The sequence below is a fragment of the Xenia sp. Carnegie-2017 genome, unplaced genomic scaffold (genome assembly GCF_021976095.1).
Source record: "Xenia sp. Carnegie-2017 unplaced genomic scaffold, XeniaSp_v1 HiC_scaffold_2, whole genome shotgun sequence".
Taxonomy (NCBI): domain Eukaryota; kingdom Metazoa; phylum Cnidaria; class Anthozoa; order Malacalcyonacea; family Xeniidae; genus Xenia; species Xenia sp. Carnegie-2017.
In genome coordinates, this window is record NW_025813482.1 from 3,017,501 (window position 1) to 3,031,568 (window position 14,068).

At 34.0% G+C, this 14,068-nt stretch overlaps 2 protein-coding genes and 1 long non-coding RNA gene across 3 annotated transcripts; 1 reads left to right on the forward strand and 2 right to left on the reverse strand.

The window, feature by feature from the left end:
* Window positions 1–1,871: 1,871 nt before the first annotated feature.
* On the reverse strand, window positions 1,872–4,182 carry LOC124440079 (collagen triple helix repeat-containing protein 1-like). Its single transcript, XM_046990409.1, has 4 exons — window positions 3,901–4,182; window positions 3,415–3,675; window positions 2,783–3,001; window positions 1,872–2,704 (listed from the first exon to the last, which is right to left on the reverse strand). The coding sequence occupies exons 2-4, from the start codon at window positions 3,502–3,504 to the stop codon at window positions 2,351–2,353; spliced, it is 663 nt and encodes a 220-aa protein (XP_046846365.1). The 5' UTR covers window positions 3,505–3,675; window positions 3,901–4,182; the 3' UTR covers window positions 1,872–2,350.
* A 3,850-nt stretch (window positions 4,183–8,032) lies between these two features.
* LOC124440087 lies at window positions 8,033–10,895 on the forward strand. The gene is made up of 5 exons (XR_006946544.1): window positions 8,033–8,469; window positions 8,892–9,078; window positions 9,158–9,704; window positions 10,368–10,425; window positions 10,508–10,895. It is a non-coding gene; the product is annotated as an uncharacterized LOC124440087 (long non-coding RNA).
* A 573-nt stretch (window positions 10,896–11,468) lies between these two features.
* Window positions 11,469–12,523, reverse strand: LOC124440470. Its single transcript, XM_046990862.1, has 4 exons — window positions 12,309–12,523; window positions 11,878–12,080; window positions 11,660–11,770; window positions 11,469–11,543 (listed from the first exon to the last, which is right to left on the reverse strand). Exons 1-4 carry the CDS (start codon window positions 12,430–12,432, stop codon window positions 11,469–11,471), a joined length of 513 nt encoding a protein of 170 aa, XP_046846818.1. The 5' UTR covers window positions 12,433–12,523.
* Between the last annotated feature and the right edge of the window lie 1,545 nt (window positions 12,524–14,068).

The window sequence follows — 14,068 nt, forward strand, 5'->3', positions numbered from 1 at the left end:
GCATGTTATGTCATGGCCGCCATGTTGGTGGTCAAATACAAAAGAATATTTTATTAATACTATTGTGGGCACCAGCCGTTGTGGGTGAGCAACATTGTTTGATAATTCCCTGGAGGTTGGTTGCAATCCAAGATTGGGAGTTCTATCTGCGCACGTTTCCGAGGTTCTCTGAGCCGTGTCTAAAGCTCGGGCTTGATCAAAAGCTGTCAGAAGATGTTGTGTTCTATTCTCTAGAAGGCGTTGGCGAATATTGGTTGAAAATATCCCTGCTATAAACGCATCTCGCACATCTTCGTAACGATATTGATTTGACGCACTATCACAAAAGTTATAATCTTTGCAAAAACGCGTCTAAACTCTCGCATCGAGTAGCCAACTTATATATTTCGCCAAAATATTTCATTATAGGAGTTTTAATATCAAGATTTTTCAACAGTTTGATAACTTCTTCATAAGTCATCGTCTCACAGAAGAGCTGATATAAACGTCTGCTGAAACATAATTGAATAAAACGTTTAATTTGTTCACTACTTCGTCGAGTATTGCAGCCATGCACAAGGTTCTGAAAAGTTGGAAACCATTGATGCCACAAGCTGGCAGTGACCACTCAGAAGAGCACCATAAGCGGAGTGTTGTGTAGATTGATGTAAAAGTTTTAAAAACATTATTTATTTCCTTCTTTCTAAACCTACAGAGATTCTATTAAAGTCTGTTCGGACATCTTTAAATACAGTGCCACAGTATAAAGAACATACAGTAGGGCCACTCCATATTTGTGTGCCACGCATATCTTATTACGCATGTGATTACATTATTGGCATTCACTAAATTGCATTAGGTGACCAATAGGATTGACGATATGGAAAACGGCAGCCAGTAAACTAATTAAATATACAACAGCCAGTTGCACAGTGAAGTGGCCCTACTGTATATTCCTATACTGTGACAGTGCGTTAACATTTACATATATTTAAAATAATGAATTATAATTGTCCATGTTGTTCACCACATTTATTAATGACGTCAATATTATTATTACTTTCCAGAATCAATGGGCCTGTAATAAGAAACACAACTTTTTGAAGTTGTGCCTGAGTCATTTATATGACTTGAGCCTTTACCTCACAATTGCAATGGCCAAAACTCTACTTAATTAACTATCACAAACAGCCATTTACAAATTTCACCAGTAAAGTTTTAAGGCTTCTTCCTTATTTGTACTTTGAACCATTGGTTTGATTTTCTGAGAAAAAAGTGATCATACAAATATCAAGGTGTCACTTCGTTTAAATAATGATGTCATATTCCAACGGAGAAAAAGAGCGATCACACCCTTCATTCAATTATATAATCCTGTCACTAAACTATAGGGTAGTGGCATTAAACTATAAAACGCAAAAACTCTCATTCCACTAGTTCATAAATGCTGTATTAGTGCACTGCTTCTGAGTCTTAGACTATGAGATTATGAATTCAAGTTCACTGAATAACAAATATACAAAACAGCAAACTATAGAAAGAGTAGTGCTCATAATGACTGCTTATGTATGTAGTCATGCTTTTTTTATCAAGAGTCTTACCTTATTTATGGTAATAATGCGTAGCTACTATTGTTTGTTCAACATGTCACTCGAGCAATTGTTTCCATCCAATTAAAGAATTACCCTATACTATGCCCTAACACAGGATTCAACAACGTCCACTCAAGTTCAAAGTGTACATTGTTTTAGTGATACTGATACATGTATACTGCAGCTTACAGATTTGTTATTTTTTAATACTTTTTGGTTTTTGAAGTTCCCTCAACTACATACATAAAAAAATGAAGCAACCCGAAAGAAAGTGGGTTTCTTCTAAAAAACGTCCAAGTCTATTTGGCAATTCAGTAGTTTATTTTTAAATTAGTGTTTCTTTGGAGAACTGAGAAAAAATATAGTATGCAATATTGATGTAAAGTCGCTGTGGAATTCAATTGGCTGAAATGCCGAGTCGGACAAACTCAATATCAGTTTTCGACTAAAGCTCAGATGGTTGACCTGAGTACTAATCTTATTGTGAATACTTTGAAATGACTTCCAAAATGAGTCAAGATATATTCTATGAAAGTCATAGTAATGAAACAACACTTTGTAAATGGATGATAGCAAATACCAAACCATATGAACTATTCCTATTTTTCTCTCAAAGGAAGTCCCATTTTTTGGTAGTTTAGCGATTATAGATTGCAATATATATATACGATTGTAAAATTTATGTTGCATACTAGATGTACAATACAGTAAAAAAACGAAAAAAAACCAGAACGGGAATTTAAATACTGATTTTACGAGAAGAGAACATACAAAAGGAATTAATCTTGTGGAGGAGGAACCTCTCTAATAACAATACGAGAAACTGATTTCCATCCAGTGGATGCATCTGCGTTACCGAAACCTGCACAATTGCCGACCCAGAATCCAACTTGCACTTTTCCTTTATGAATTTTGTTACAATATCCTTCAATGTGACGATGTCGATGGATATTTTGTGACTCTCCATTCTTCATGTAAAGAACTCCATCAATAGGAAGAGGGTTTTTACATTCAACTCCATTGAAAGTAAAATACCAACGTTTGCAACAAACATTGCACCCATAAATTCGCAAGGTTCCTCCATAAAACACTTGAAGGGAAGTGTTGTCAAACTTTTTTGTGAATACACAATTCTAAAATGAAATGAAATCATTGCTAAAACGATATGTAATAATTCATAACAAAAGAAATATTTCATATACTTATTGCACCTGAATTAATCCATGATCTTTACCATCGTTTCTTTTCCAAGAACATTGTTTCCAGCTTGAAAAGCTCATGTCATTTTTCAACGGAGGACCAGGATTACCTCGTTCATCTTTTTCTCCTTTAGATCCTACGTCTCCTTTTAAACCGTCTCGTCCGGCTGCTCCAGGTACACCGGGAACTCCGGGAACCCCGGGAATTCCACAGCTTGCTGAACATTGAGCCTTGAAAAGGGTAGAGGAAAATGTTTTTAACTAAAGGGTGAAGGTTCTATAAATATTGAATTGTGGCTCAAATAGTGGTTGAAGAAATAATAACAGCCTCTTTCTTTTGCGTTGAAGTCTCCCCGAGCCTAATGTATTTCTCAACGGATAATATGATCTAGTTTTTGTAAATTTCTTTGAGATGTTCCGAGTTGAACAACGCCCTTTTTCACCTTAATTCACAGGAATCTATTTGCTGGGTGCTTATACAAAACAGTTTGCAAATTATAATTTTAATACTCAATAAGTATAAATAAACTACACGAACAAAGTATATCGCGACCTTAAAAAAAGACTATTGCGTTAAAATATGCACATAATTCTTGAACCGAAATTTTAACTTAAACCATTTCACAAAGTTAATGACTCCAAACCTTTGAGTTCTTTTTCTTAAACGATGCACTGACTGTATTTGATAGCAACACCAAGGATACCATTAAAAGATTCATCTTCACTTTTATCATTTCCAACCTCAGTTTACTTCTTTAAGAGCTCATCAATTAATTGTTGTGCTTGTAATGAAGAGCTAACTTCAGTCCTCTGTTTTAAGTATTTGCAATAAAACGGATTCATTTCCGTTTCAGCAAATATTGTTTTTTGATAATGGAGAAATGAGTAGAGTAGCCACGTAATCTCTAAGCAAATTCATGATTATAATGGTAATGTACAATTGTTTGCTTAAAATTTGCAGTTGAATATGAATAGATTATGAATATTTAAGAAACCACCAAAAATCACTCCGAGCCTCTTTTTTGGATATTTTTTAAACCAAAAATTTCTTATAATCATACTGACTCACATCTACAACGGTTAACGATTACATAAAAACAAGAGAAATAGAAATTGTAAAATTATTTTACTTCGTTTTGCTTTAATTGCATCAGTGATTACTTTGAAAAGAAGTTCCATGCAAGTTATAGCGTCATTTTTAAGATTCGGATAAATATCTTGCATTTTTACTATTTTCTGTAGCACCAGCCATTCTCAAATCAAAAGCCCCAACAGGTTTCTGAGTATTGGCTCTTAACAGGAAAAATAAAGCACTTTAGCTAGACATATGTTTGACCATAAAAGTATTTAAATGCACGGTCTTTAATCAAAAACTTTATTTTTTATGTAAATGACACTCTCCTTTATATGATCTAGATAATGCAGTTTAAATATCAGGTGCATTACAGAATAATAATTAGCACCACTCAACCACATATAATCCAGTTCTTCTAACACAGAATTAAAGGAACAACACTAAAGTAAATTTTAATCATTGCTACTGCACGTTCTTAATCTATTAACAGTAAGTTTATTTTTACTTTGCAATCCGTGTGAGTTACATGCACGCGTGACACTTAAAAAAGACAATTGTGATTGGTTTAGAACATCGTGCAGATCACGCGTGTTTTTTGCTTATTGGCGAAATGATTGGTTTCGGTTTCGGTGGAAGTATAATGTGTTGAACTATCATTAATAGAGTTCACTCATTATTGTCTAGAGGAGAAGTAAGCACGCAGCATAATATTTCAGTCTCTTCACTTTATTTTGGTCTGACGTGATAATTGTATTTTATGTAATGCTACTGATTTATAAGCCAATTTAGCTTTCAGGTTTGGAATTGTTTAGGAAGTTGAACGGTATACTGTAGAAGTTCATTTAATAGAGAGGAATGATTAATTTTAAATCCTGCTACAAGCAACTGCTATGAAATGAAAATTTTGCGTCTTCTACTGATAAGTAATTGATGATTTTGTAAATATCTTAAGTTCTTTGTTATTTATTAACTCAAATTTTTTTTCATTGTTTATAAGCTATTCTGCAAGCGTAACTGCTTCAATTGATGGTCTATAAAAACTTTGATATCTCTATGATGCCAAGTTGACAATTGCATAAACAGTAAAAACAGCCTCGATAAAAATTTGATAAAACACGTTTTGTATGGCATTGATTCGTGATTGATGGTAAACAGCGCGGATTCTTTATAAGTATACAAGCATAAACGTCTATATATGAAGTTCGTTGACATTCTTGTGCGCATTATGTACACATCAGACTCGACTTCGTTTGCATTTTTGTGAAAGTGCCATGATCTGATATACAAACCTTCACAGTGTTATCTTTTGGGTTTTTATTTTGTGCTATCAAGAACACTTTGTCCTTATAATAATGCACGTACTATGAGACAAAATTTCTTTATAGTTTAAATGGTATGATTAATATTGTTACAATTGAGCAATGACAAGATTTTGAAATATTTCAATAAGGCAGAAATATTTTCCTTATTTAGCTAAGTTTTGTGTCATTCAATATAGAAAGTATAGGTTTTACTTATCTTCATTCAATAAAACAAACTTCACTTCCCCTTCAGCAAAAATATTTTAATCGCAGGTGTACTTCAAATCAAAATAAAGTTATGCCACGTAATAATAAATCTTTGTTCTTATATCTAATAACGTGTGTTCTGATATAAATAGTCAAGTGTCCACTTTGCATAACAGGAGTGAATATATTATCGCACTGTCAAATCTTTCTTTAGAAGATTCTATTTATTGTTATGCTAAGTCGAAAAATTGCTAAATTGATTTTTATGTTGTCTACCACTGCAATGACGGCGTCAACGTTAAGATTACTCCCTAAAAGTAGAAAGTGTTTGCAGTAAGAAACATGATTTTTTGAGTTGTACTTGAGTCACTTGTATGACTTGTATCTCTACCTCACAATTACAGCGTCAAAAAAATCTCAAAAATTTATCACAAATAGCCAGTTAATTATGGAAGTCACAAGTTGCGATTTTAAGACTTACTTATTTGTAAGGTAAACGACTGCTCTGATTTTTGCTAATTCTGCTATTTTAACCAACACAACACCATTTCCGCAATACAATATTATTAAACTTTAGTGGCTATAATTTTCTTTTAAAGCTACTACCAAGAATACCTGTAGTACACTGATAAAGGTTTGGAAGACGAGTATCTAGACTGATGCCACAAATCTTAAGAAATTGATCAAATTTTCCAACGACAAATTAATATCAATTACTAAAATTTGAATAAAGTTTGTGTGCAAAAGAAATAGCAATGACATTCAAACAGAAAATATCAAACTAGGAAAAAATACCAATACTGAGCGTGGTAAGGATGATTTCGCTACATATATGAACACGGAACATAAACTCTCAATGATTGAAATGAAATTCGCAATTTTTTAGTGTTGCTATTTTACGTTTGTGAGCAAGAGGTCAGTACGTGGAATTGAACTTAACAAGGGCGGAGAGGGAGGCTGAGCCTGCAGGCAGTTTTACAAACAATGAATAATTGATTACATAGGGATTACAATGCATCTGCATGATTACTCTGATACGAAATTCAAACGCAAAATCAAAGTTGAATGAACTTTTGAGAGATAGTCACTGATCTGATAATAGACTGGATATAGCTTCTACAGGTATCAAAAGGGTCGGCGTTAGATCATAGGTGAGATATGCACATATACGAAACTGCGCTTAATGTTGGTGGTATTCCACAGTGACTCTTTCCATGTAAATCGCGAATAAGCGTTATGCGTCCGTGGATTATTCGGTTTTTTGTACCGTTTTGTATATTGTATTATATTTATTGGTTTTCTCGTATATATATATATATGTTGTAACACAAATTTAAACCATGATCGAATTCAAAGATTGTTCTTGAACTACAATGTTGGTTTACGAAATTTTATCTTGTTTACAATAACATCTATCTGAAAGACAAAAGTATGGTTGAATAACATTGGGAATCGAGATAATTTCAACCCACATATGGAAATAAACCTTATTTTGCAATGAAACATTTTTCATTGCAATCATTATTCTCACGATTTGCTGATTTCAAAATGTTTGTTATATTAAATTTTAGTTATTCTAGTGCCATGTTTTTCTAAATTATGCATCAAACTTCTTAACTTCCTCTGTTCATTAATTTTGGATTGTTTACAAGAAGCTTGCTATGATCATTTGATATAATGTTTTAAGAGGTTTTCCAAAAGTATAAACTGGCATGTAAGAATCATGATATTACATAAACCAAACAACAATGGTTTAGCTCTAACAGGTTATATAATTTGTTAATTTTTTAAAATTACAAATTTGTTAGGAAATTCCTTATGAAGTTATGACGTTTATATTAATTGTATGACACCAATATACATGAGATTATGATATTTATATTAATATATATTAATATTTTCAAAGGAGCAGTACATCATTAATCATTAACCCTTCTGTGCAACAGATGGTAATAAAAAAACAGAAATTTGAGTTATTTTTGCATAAACACTAGTTATCAAACTAACAAGTTGTCCATAGTGAAAAAAGATTGTAATCTTGATGAACTGTATGGTATATATTGCAAATTGCAAACACCTTAGTTTTCACCTAATCCCGGCAAACTGTTTTCAATTTGTTCATGTATTTGGCTACACAGCCTATTACACCTTTGCAGTTCAAAGATATGTCTAAAGTCAGGGAATCTGGGAAACTTAGATGCACGATTTCTTATGAGATGTTACTGTTTATGATGTCATTTTGCTAATATGTGTTAAAAAAATGTTCTTTAATAGTTACTAACCTACATGATTATTTAACTTGTTCCATACATATATTAGAAGAAAGAGCTGAACTTGTCAAATTATTTTATATGTGCACAATATTTACACAGCTAAGCATCTCCTTGAACAGGGATCTTAATGAAATTTACAGATAGTCACATACTGCATTACTTATAAAAATTTGTAATTCTTAAGATTTAATAAACTGTTGTGAAACAATTCAGAAAGAAAAGGAAGAGCTCCTCTTTAGAAAATTTAGCAAGATACTTCACAATATGAACATAAGAATGGTTTATCTGTTACTAATGCTGTACTTTGCTTTACAGAAAGTTTGATGCAATTGTAAGGAGGTTGATGATGATACCAATTCTTACAGTTATTGCAGTAAACCATTTCAGCTCCAGGGATATGCGAAAACAAACACAGTATACACTGATGACGTAATGACTTAGTGTACAAACTGCAGAATTCACACGATGTGGAAACATTTCCAATTTCTTTTGCTTGAAACATTTCATCAAATGGGTACGCATATCTTGCTGTAACCACGAAATCTTGCAAGGGTCTATCCCCTGAGCAAGTGCGACTGCATTTGCTATGCTAAATAGGCCACAGTCAGATCCTCCCTTCTGACGCTGTTGAAGTACCACCGTAACGTCAAGTGAGCCATCGTCAAGACAAAGTCCTTTGTACAAATTAATGATTTGCCGTCTCAAAGAAGCATTCAAGCTGGTGTTTAGACTTTCATAGACAATGACTTTTCCTGTGATGGAGCTTGACGTGACCCAGTGTAAACCAGTATTATGGCATTGAATGGTTTGATTTTGCTCATGGGGGAGCGCGAATCTACTGGAGTAAGTCATTGTCACAATGGAATTAAGGCCACCAACATTTGTTTCCATGTTTTTGATGAGATGTTGTGCAGCATCAACATGGTCGTCAGTTAGCCATCCGCAATTACTCGCCAATATTTCTTTTTGCCGATACGTCAATCCAATGCCGTTGATCTTTACCCAACAGTCATGAGGATTGATTGTTTCTTCTGAAAAATCCCTTCTTTGTTTTTTTACTTTTTTTCCATGTGATAACTCACTGTGTATATTCCTCTTTCTTTCCTCTTTTATTCCACCATCATCATCTATTAGAATTGTTTTGCTCCTGGCTTCAGCAACTGCACCAACTCTTTTACTAATTTTTTTTTCGCTCTCTGCTTTAACTGGCGAGTTTTTGTCTGCTTTTAGAGCCTGTGTTTTTTTATCACCTGTTTTTTTTTAAGGTGACAAAGACTTGTCTTTCAACGATACACCCTCTTCATTAGGATGATTCTTCCTTGTGTACGCAATTATTTCGTCAAGCATAACCAGGGCTTTACTCAGAACGTTCCTATCTGTAACCACATACAGTTCATCTTGAAGACTCTTCAATGATTGGATGCATTGCTTACGTATGTTAGACTTTCTCCGGTAAGAAAGGTTTCTATTATTTGATTTGCTGACATGTATTACCTGATCACTATCCTTTTCTCTATTATGTGTTGCTCAGGTGTGTATTCTGAATTTGACGATGGTTTTGTAGCGGAAGAGGAAGACCGTTGAGTTATCACTTTATCCAAAGTAAACAGGGGTACTTGTCGAATTTTCTGCCCAATGATTCCCACCCTATGTCTGGCTGTTGAACAACTGCGCATATGTGCTTGCAGAGAAGTTTCTTTGTTCGAAAGTCGAGACACTGACACGATGGTAACTCTTCGTCTGAGCCAAGCCTTACTTGGTATGCGCATTCTGCTCCTTGTACGATGAAAAGCTTTGGAGTCTCTTTTTTAATGTTTGAAATCTGGATGCCAGAGTCGATTCTACTGATGATATGTTGAACAACACCTCTGGGTCGGTCGTGGAGATACTTTGGAACACGATCATCGTAGCCTCGATATGATGACGTACATCGAATGTTTTGCTCTTTGTATCTATGTAAAATTACCATACGTACATGAGAAAACTTACAAAATTTTTAAAGAAGACGATCATAATCAAGTTGTACAAATTCTCAAGGAGCGGATATTGTACCATCACTTACTTCTTGTAACTATCAGGTAAAAAATGGTTGATTATTACGTCAACCAGATCAGACACCGAGTTATTTCGTCTACTTTCGAGATATGAGTGCTTGAGCCAGTTATTTTGTCTTTCGATACCATTGTTTGTATAAATTGCAATACGAAGATGTTCATCTCGAAAAAAAGCGAACCCATTTCTAAAGCATAAAGTCAGTAATAATGCAACAAATACTTTAATTTAAGTATGGTGGTAAATACATTCATAACTATATTTATAACATAATAGACAATGTACGTCTGAAGGGCATATAAGCATGTGTGTTTTCCTGGGAGCATAATTTATTGTTCCTTCTTGGTATTGTGAGTCTTACCTCTAAGTATAAACCCCAAAAGTCTAAAAAATAGTTTTGTAGTTGGACTGATTCCTTCCATGGCCTGCTTTTTTTGAGTGCCTGGATGTTCTCATCAAGAGTGGCTTGGTTTTCACTCTGGGCGATGTTTCGCAAGTGCCTCAACACTTCATCTTTATACATACTCACACCATTACTACTTTTAGATAACCATTCACCCCAGGCTTTTCGCGGTGAAAATCGCACACGTGGACATGCGTTTCTTAACAATTAGAAAGAAAATGTTTTAAAATTTGTAAAACTAGGGGTAACATTTTATGATTGACAGTGCAAAATTATTTTATTTTAGATAACTACACAATCACACGTCGCTCTTTCATGAGTACAACGAATTCATTAACATGGCAGTAAGTGTTTTTATTTGAATGAGTTCCTTATGTCCACCAATGATTGTGTTTTGTCATATATATGGCTATTCTTTCTTACTAGGAAAACACTCTTCAATCGCGGAAATTTCTGCCAGTGAGAAGTCCACCATCATGTTTCTGGGGTTCCACTCCGGATTTTCCCTGCTCAATATTCGGAGTACCTCGGATATTGAGCCAGTGTCTTCATTTTCTGGAATAAAAACTGCGACGACAATGTATCCAACATTTGATCTGACGCATAAAAAGAAGAGTGGCAAGGCGTACCTATCACAATGGAAAATGTGTTCACAGTTTTTTCCTGCTTGAATAGTATTTGCATCACATCTCTTTACCTGCATGTTCTGTATGTAGCATCCATGAGACACATCTCCTGCCCGTACAATAATAATAGGCGCTTCATCCACTTCGCTTGATACACAAATAAAAAAGTGCTTTTTACGTGTTTTTCATCTTCCGCCGTCAATGGCTGTTAAATAAGTAAAAATTATACAACTGGAGTTAATATGGCAAGTTTTGTTAGCGCAAGGTAGACAATGATACATTACCCTGTAAAAGATAAAGTCTTCGGGATGTAACTCATGCCACTCAGATAATTTTGTCTCCAAATTTAATTGGTCATCTGGAGATCTTTGTTTTCCAGATCGGGTTGCATTTAAGATGTTCCTTATATCGACGTCTGTTGGATAATAACGGCGGCTTGACTCAGCTGGCAAATCTTTACTATTGAATAAATGCCCATTTACAAACTTTTCCAAATGCCGACGTACTTCGGCAACACTGCGGACACCTATGACTTGCATTTCTTTTATTTTTTGCACTACTTGTGCATCTATTGGCTCTCTCAAACCTGCTACCTGTGTTTATTGGAAATTTGGGTATATTTTGTTTACTAAAATGTAGCCGTTTTTTTATCTTAATTAGTGAAGATTTTACCTCTCCTTCCGTCACATGATATTTATGACTATCCATACTTGGAAGCTTCAAGAGAAACGTATCTTCAATAATCAGATTTTCCCACGATTTCAACGCGTTTTCAGTAAGGATGTTCTTTCTTGCATTTTTCTTCGTGGTTTTATAGCACCAGAGGAAACCTCAACCTAAATTGTCATATTACATTAAAGAACGTGGGATTTAATACTTCAGAAATTTTAAGTTTGCTGTTGAAAACTAGACATCAGTTTGACTTAAGTATATGAACCGAATTTTATCTTACCTTGTACTGTGGGAATTTAAAAATCCGTGACATATATACTTTGCTCGGACATCCAATTTTTTTGGTAGGTTGAAAATGTTTTTTCCGTTTTCTAAACGTGTGATCGTGACCCTAAAAAAACAAACGACAAAAATATGTTAGAACAAAGAACCAGGGCTGTCACTGGTAAATTTGTGAAAATGTGTGTAGTAAAAGTGACGATATAGAGTTGTAAGTACCTCATTTTCATCTCTTTCCTTTGCTCTTTTTATTTTCGTACTTTTATCAATATCTTCACCTTGATGACAATGATAATTCAATGTTCCAATACAAATAAATGGAATTCCATCAAAGGCGTATGAAATTCCATCTGGATTGGAAAGGCTCCATTGCACCCTTGACAAAGACTTTCCAGAATTCATCACCTCTTTAATGGTTTTGCCTTGAAAATATGAGCCCTTTGATCAGTATTAATCTCTCAAATTGCAGAATTATTGATAATAAACTACAATAATAATTAGCAATGAAAAAGTGTATCATTTGTTCATTCATGCTTTATATAATCGCAACAATCGAAATCTCGGACGGCACGATTAAATATAATATATTGTATGAATTCTGACGTGAAGTTATGTGATTATTGTAGACATTACAATGATTACATACTTACCGAAAAGTGCATTTGAACTCACACATCTCCATCCCGAGCGCGTGTCTTTTTTGTATTCCTCAAAATTTTCCCATATGTCTTTCTGCCATGAAAACATTTTAATCGAAGAACAGCACGAGTCCATTGTTGTTTTTTAAAAATTCGCGGTGAAAGCGCGCAATCTTAAAGAGTTCTGGGTGGATTGTTACTGCTGACCGCAATTAAGCGCAGTTTCGTATATGTGCATATCTCACCTATGATCTAACCATTGAGTTCTATAAGACCTGGAGGGGAAACGTCAACAAAATTACTATAAATTATCAGCGCGCGGCCGCGTGGTCAAAAACATGGCGGATTTTGGTTGTCAAAGTCAGCGGAAAGACGCGGGCTCATAAAATGAAATTTTTTTCGCCCACCCGGATTTGACAACCACAATAGCGATTATATAAAATATCAATGCCAAGCACAAAAACTTTAGAAATTTTATCTTTAAAACATGCTGCAAACTTGTTTGGTATACGGATGCTGAAGTAATGCCAGAAAAGGAAACATTTCATGACACCGGTAAGCAACGTAAGATTGTTTACTATTTAAAGTGTTCAGTGTTTTGTTTTAAGTCAATACTTGAAGTGTGATGGCATATATTTTGTGAATGTTTTTACTCCAAAGTTATAATTTAAGTTATGTTTATCCAGTCTTATTTGTTCTTTACTTAATCGATTGCTAGACGAGGCAAAGCAACCAGTTCTTATCGAGATATGCATATCTTAAAACTCCTTGTTTCAACTGAGTTGAAATGGAGGATTTTGTCATGATATTTTTCTGAAAATATGAAGCAAATATTAAGGACAGAGCTGTATTGAAATCAAATGCAGTGCAGGATTAATTAATGAGCTCTTTGGTACATGTCGTACAATAAAAATTACCTGTATTAAACAGCTAGCCTGGACAATTTGACAGATTTGGACAAGCATGATGATGGTGTGTAAAGGTTTGCTTTATGCTAAAAGTTTTATAAATGCCATCTGGTGTTTCTGTAAATGAATTGTTTGTTACACAGTGTAGTAAACAGGTTAGTACATCAAAATCAAGATAAAAACTACTTTGTTCAATAATGTGCCAAATTTTGCTCCTACCTTGAAATATTTGCTCAAGAAAAGCTTATCATGACATGCATGAAACATTAAATACAGTACTGCATCATCTGACAAAATCCATATGTTTTTCAATTCCAGGTGATTAAAAATTCACATAAGATGCATTGGTTGCAATGAATGTGGAAGAAGCAAAAATTGATGGCAAAGAACTTTTTATGTCTTATGAAGAATTACGATATCATTTAAAAGAATAAGAGTAGCAATCTAGTAAAAGAAGCCACATCTGCCTTCAACATGAGACTTTTCCAATTATGTATAGTTACTTTGTACAAAATACTATTTTAGATAAACTTGATTTTAAGTCATTACTGATATTTTTACCAAAAGACAAAAAGAAAAATTCAAAGGCATAATGTAAAATTCAAAAATTTGTCAAGTTGTTTGAACCTAGAAAAATTAGTAGTAACTGTAATTTGTAACTGTAACAGTAGTGCAAGAAGGTTAGCATTTTTGCAGAATTAATAAGTTCTTGACATACATTACACAAGGCCATAATATTATAAATAATGTCTGTATAATAACAATTATACAAGTAATGTTGAAAGGATTTTCTCTCAGTCATGTTTGCTGGTTTTGATAGTCAAGCCAAGGGCTAGAACATCAAGCAACATGATCTGAAATGAG

Excerpts from the sequence above, each read along its gene's own strand:
- LOC124440079 (XM_046990409.1), bottom strand. The coding sequence starts at position 3,504 with ATGATAAAAGTGAAGATGAATCTTTTAATGGTATCCTTGGTGTTGCTA. Across the intron at positions 3,002-3,414 it reads TTAAGAAAAAGAACTCAAAG|GCTCAATGTTCAGCAAGCTG; the intron begins GTTTGGAGTCAT and ends ACCCTTTTCAAG. Across the intron at positions 2,705-2,782 it reads AAGATCATGGATTAATTCAG|AATTGTGTATTCACAAAAAA; the intron begins GTGCAATAAGTA and ends ATTTCATTTTAG.
- LOC124440470 (XM_046990862.1), bottom strand. The coding sequence starts at position 12,432 with ATGGACTCGTGCTGTTCTTCGATTAAAATGTTTTCATGGCAGAAAGAC. Across the intron at positions 12,081-12,308 it reads GAGTTCAAATGCACTTTTCG|GCAAAACCATTAAAGAGGTG; the intron begins GTAAGTATGTAA and ends CATATTTTCAAG. Across the intron at positions 11,544-11,659 it reads TTAAATTCCCACAGTACAAG|GTTGAGGTTTCCTCTGGTGC; the intron begins GTAAGATAAAAT and ends ATGACAATTTAG.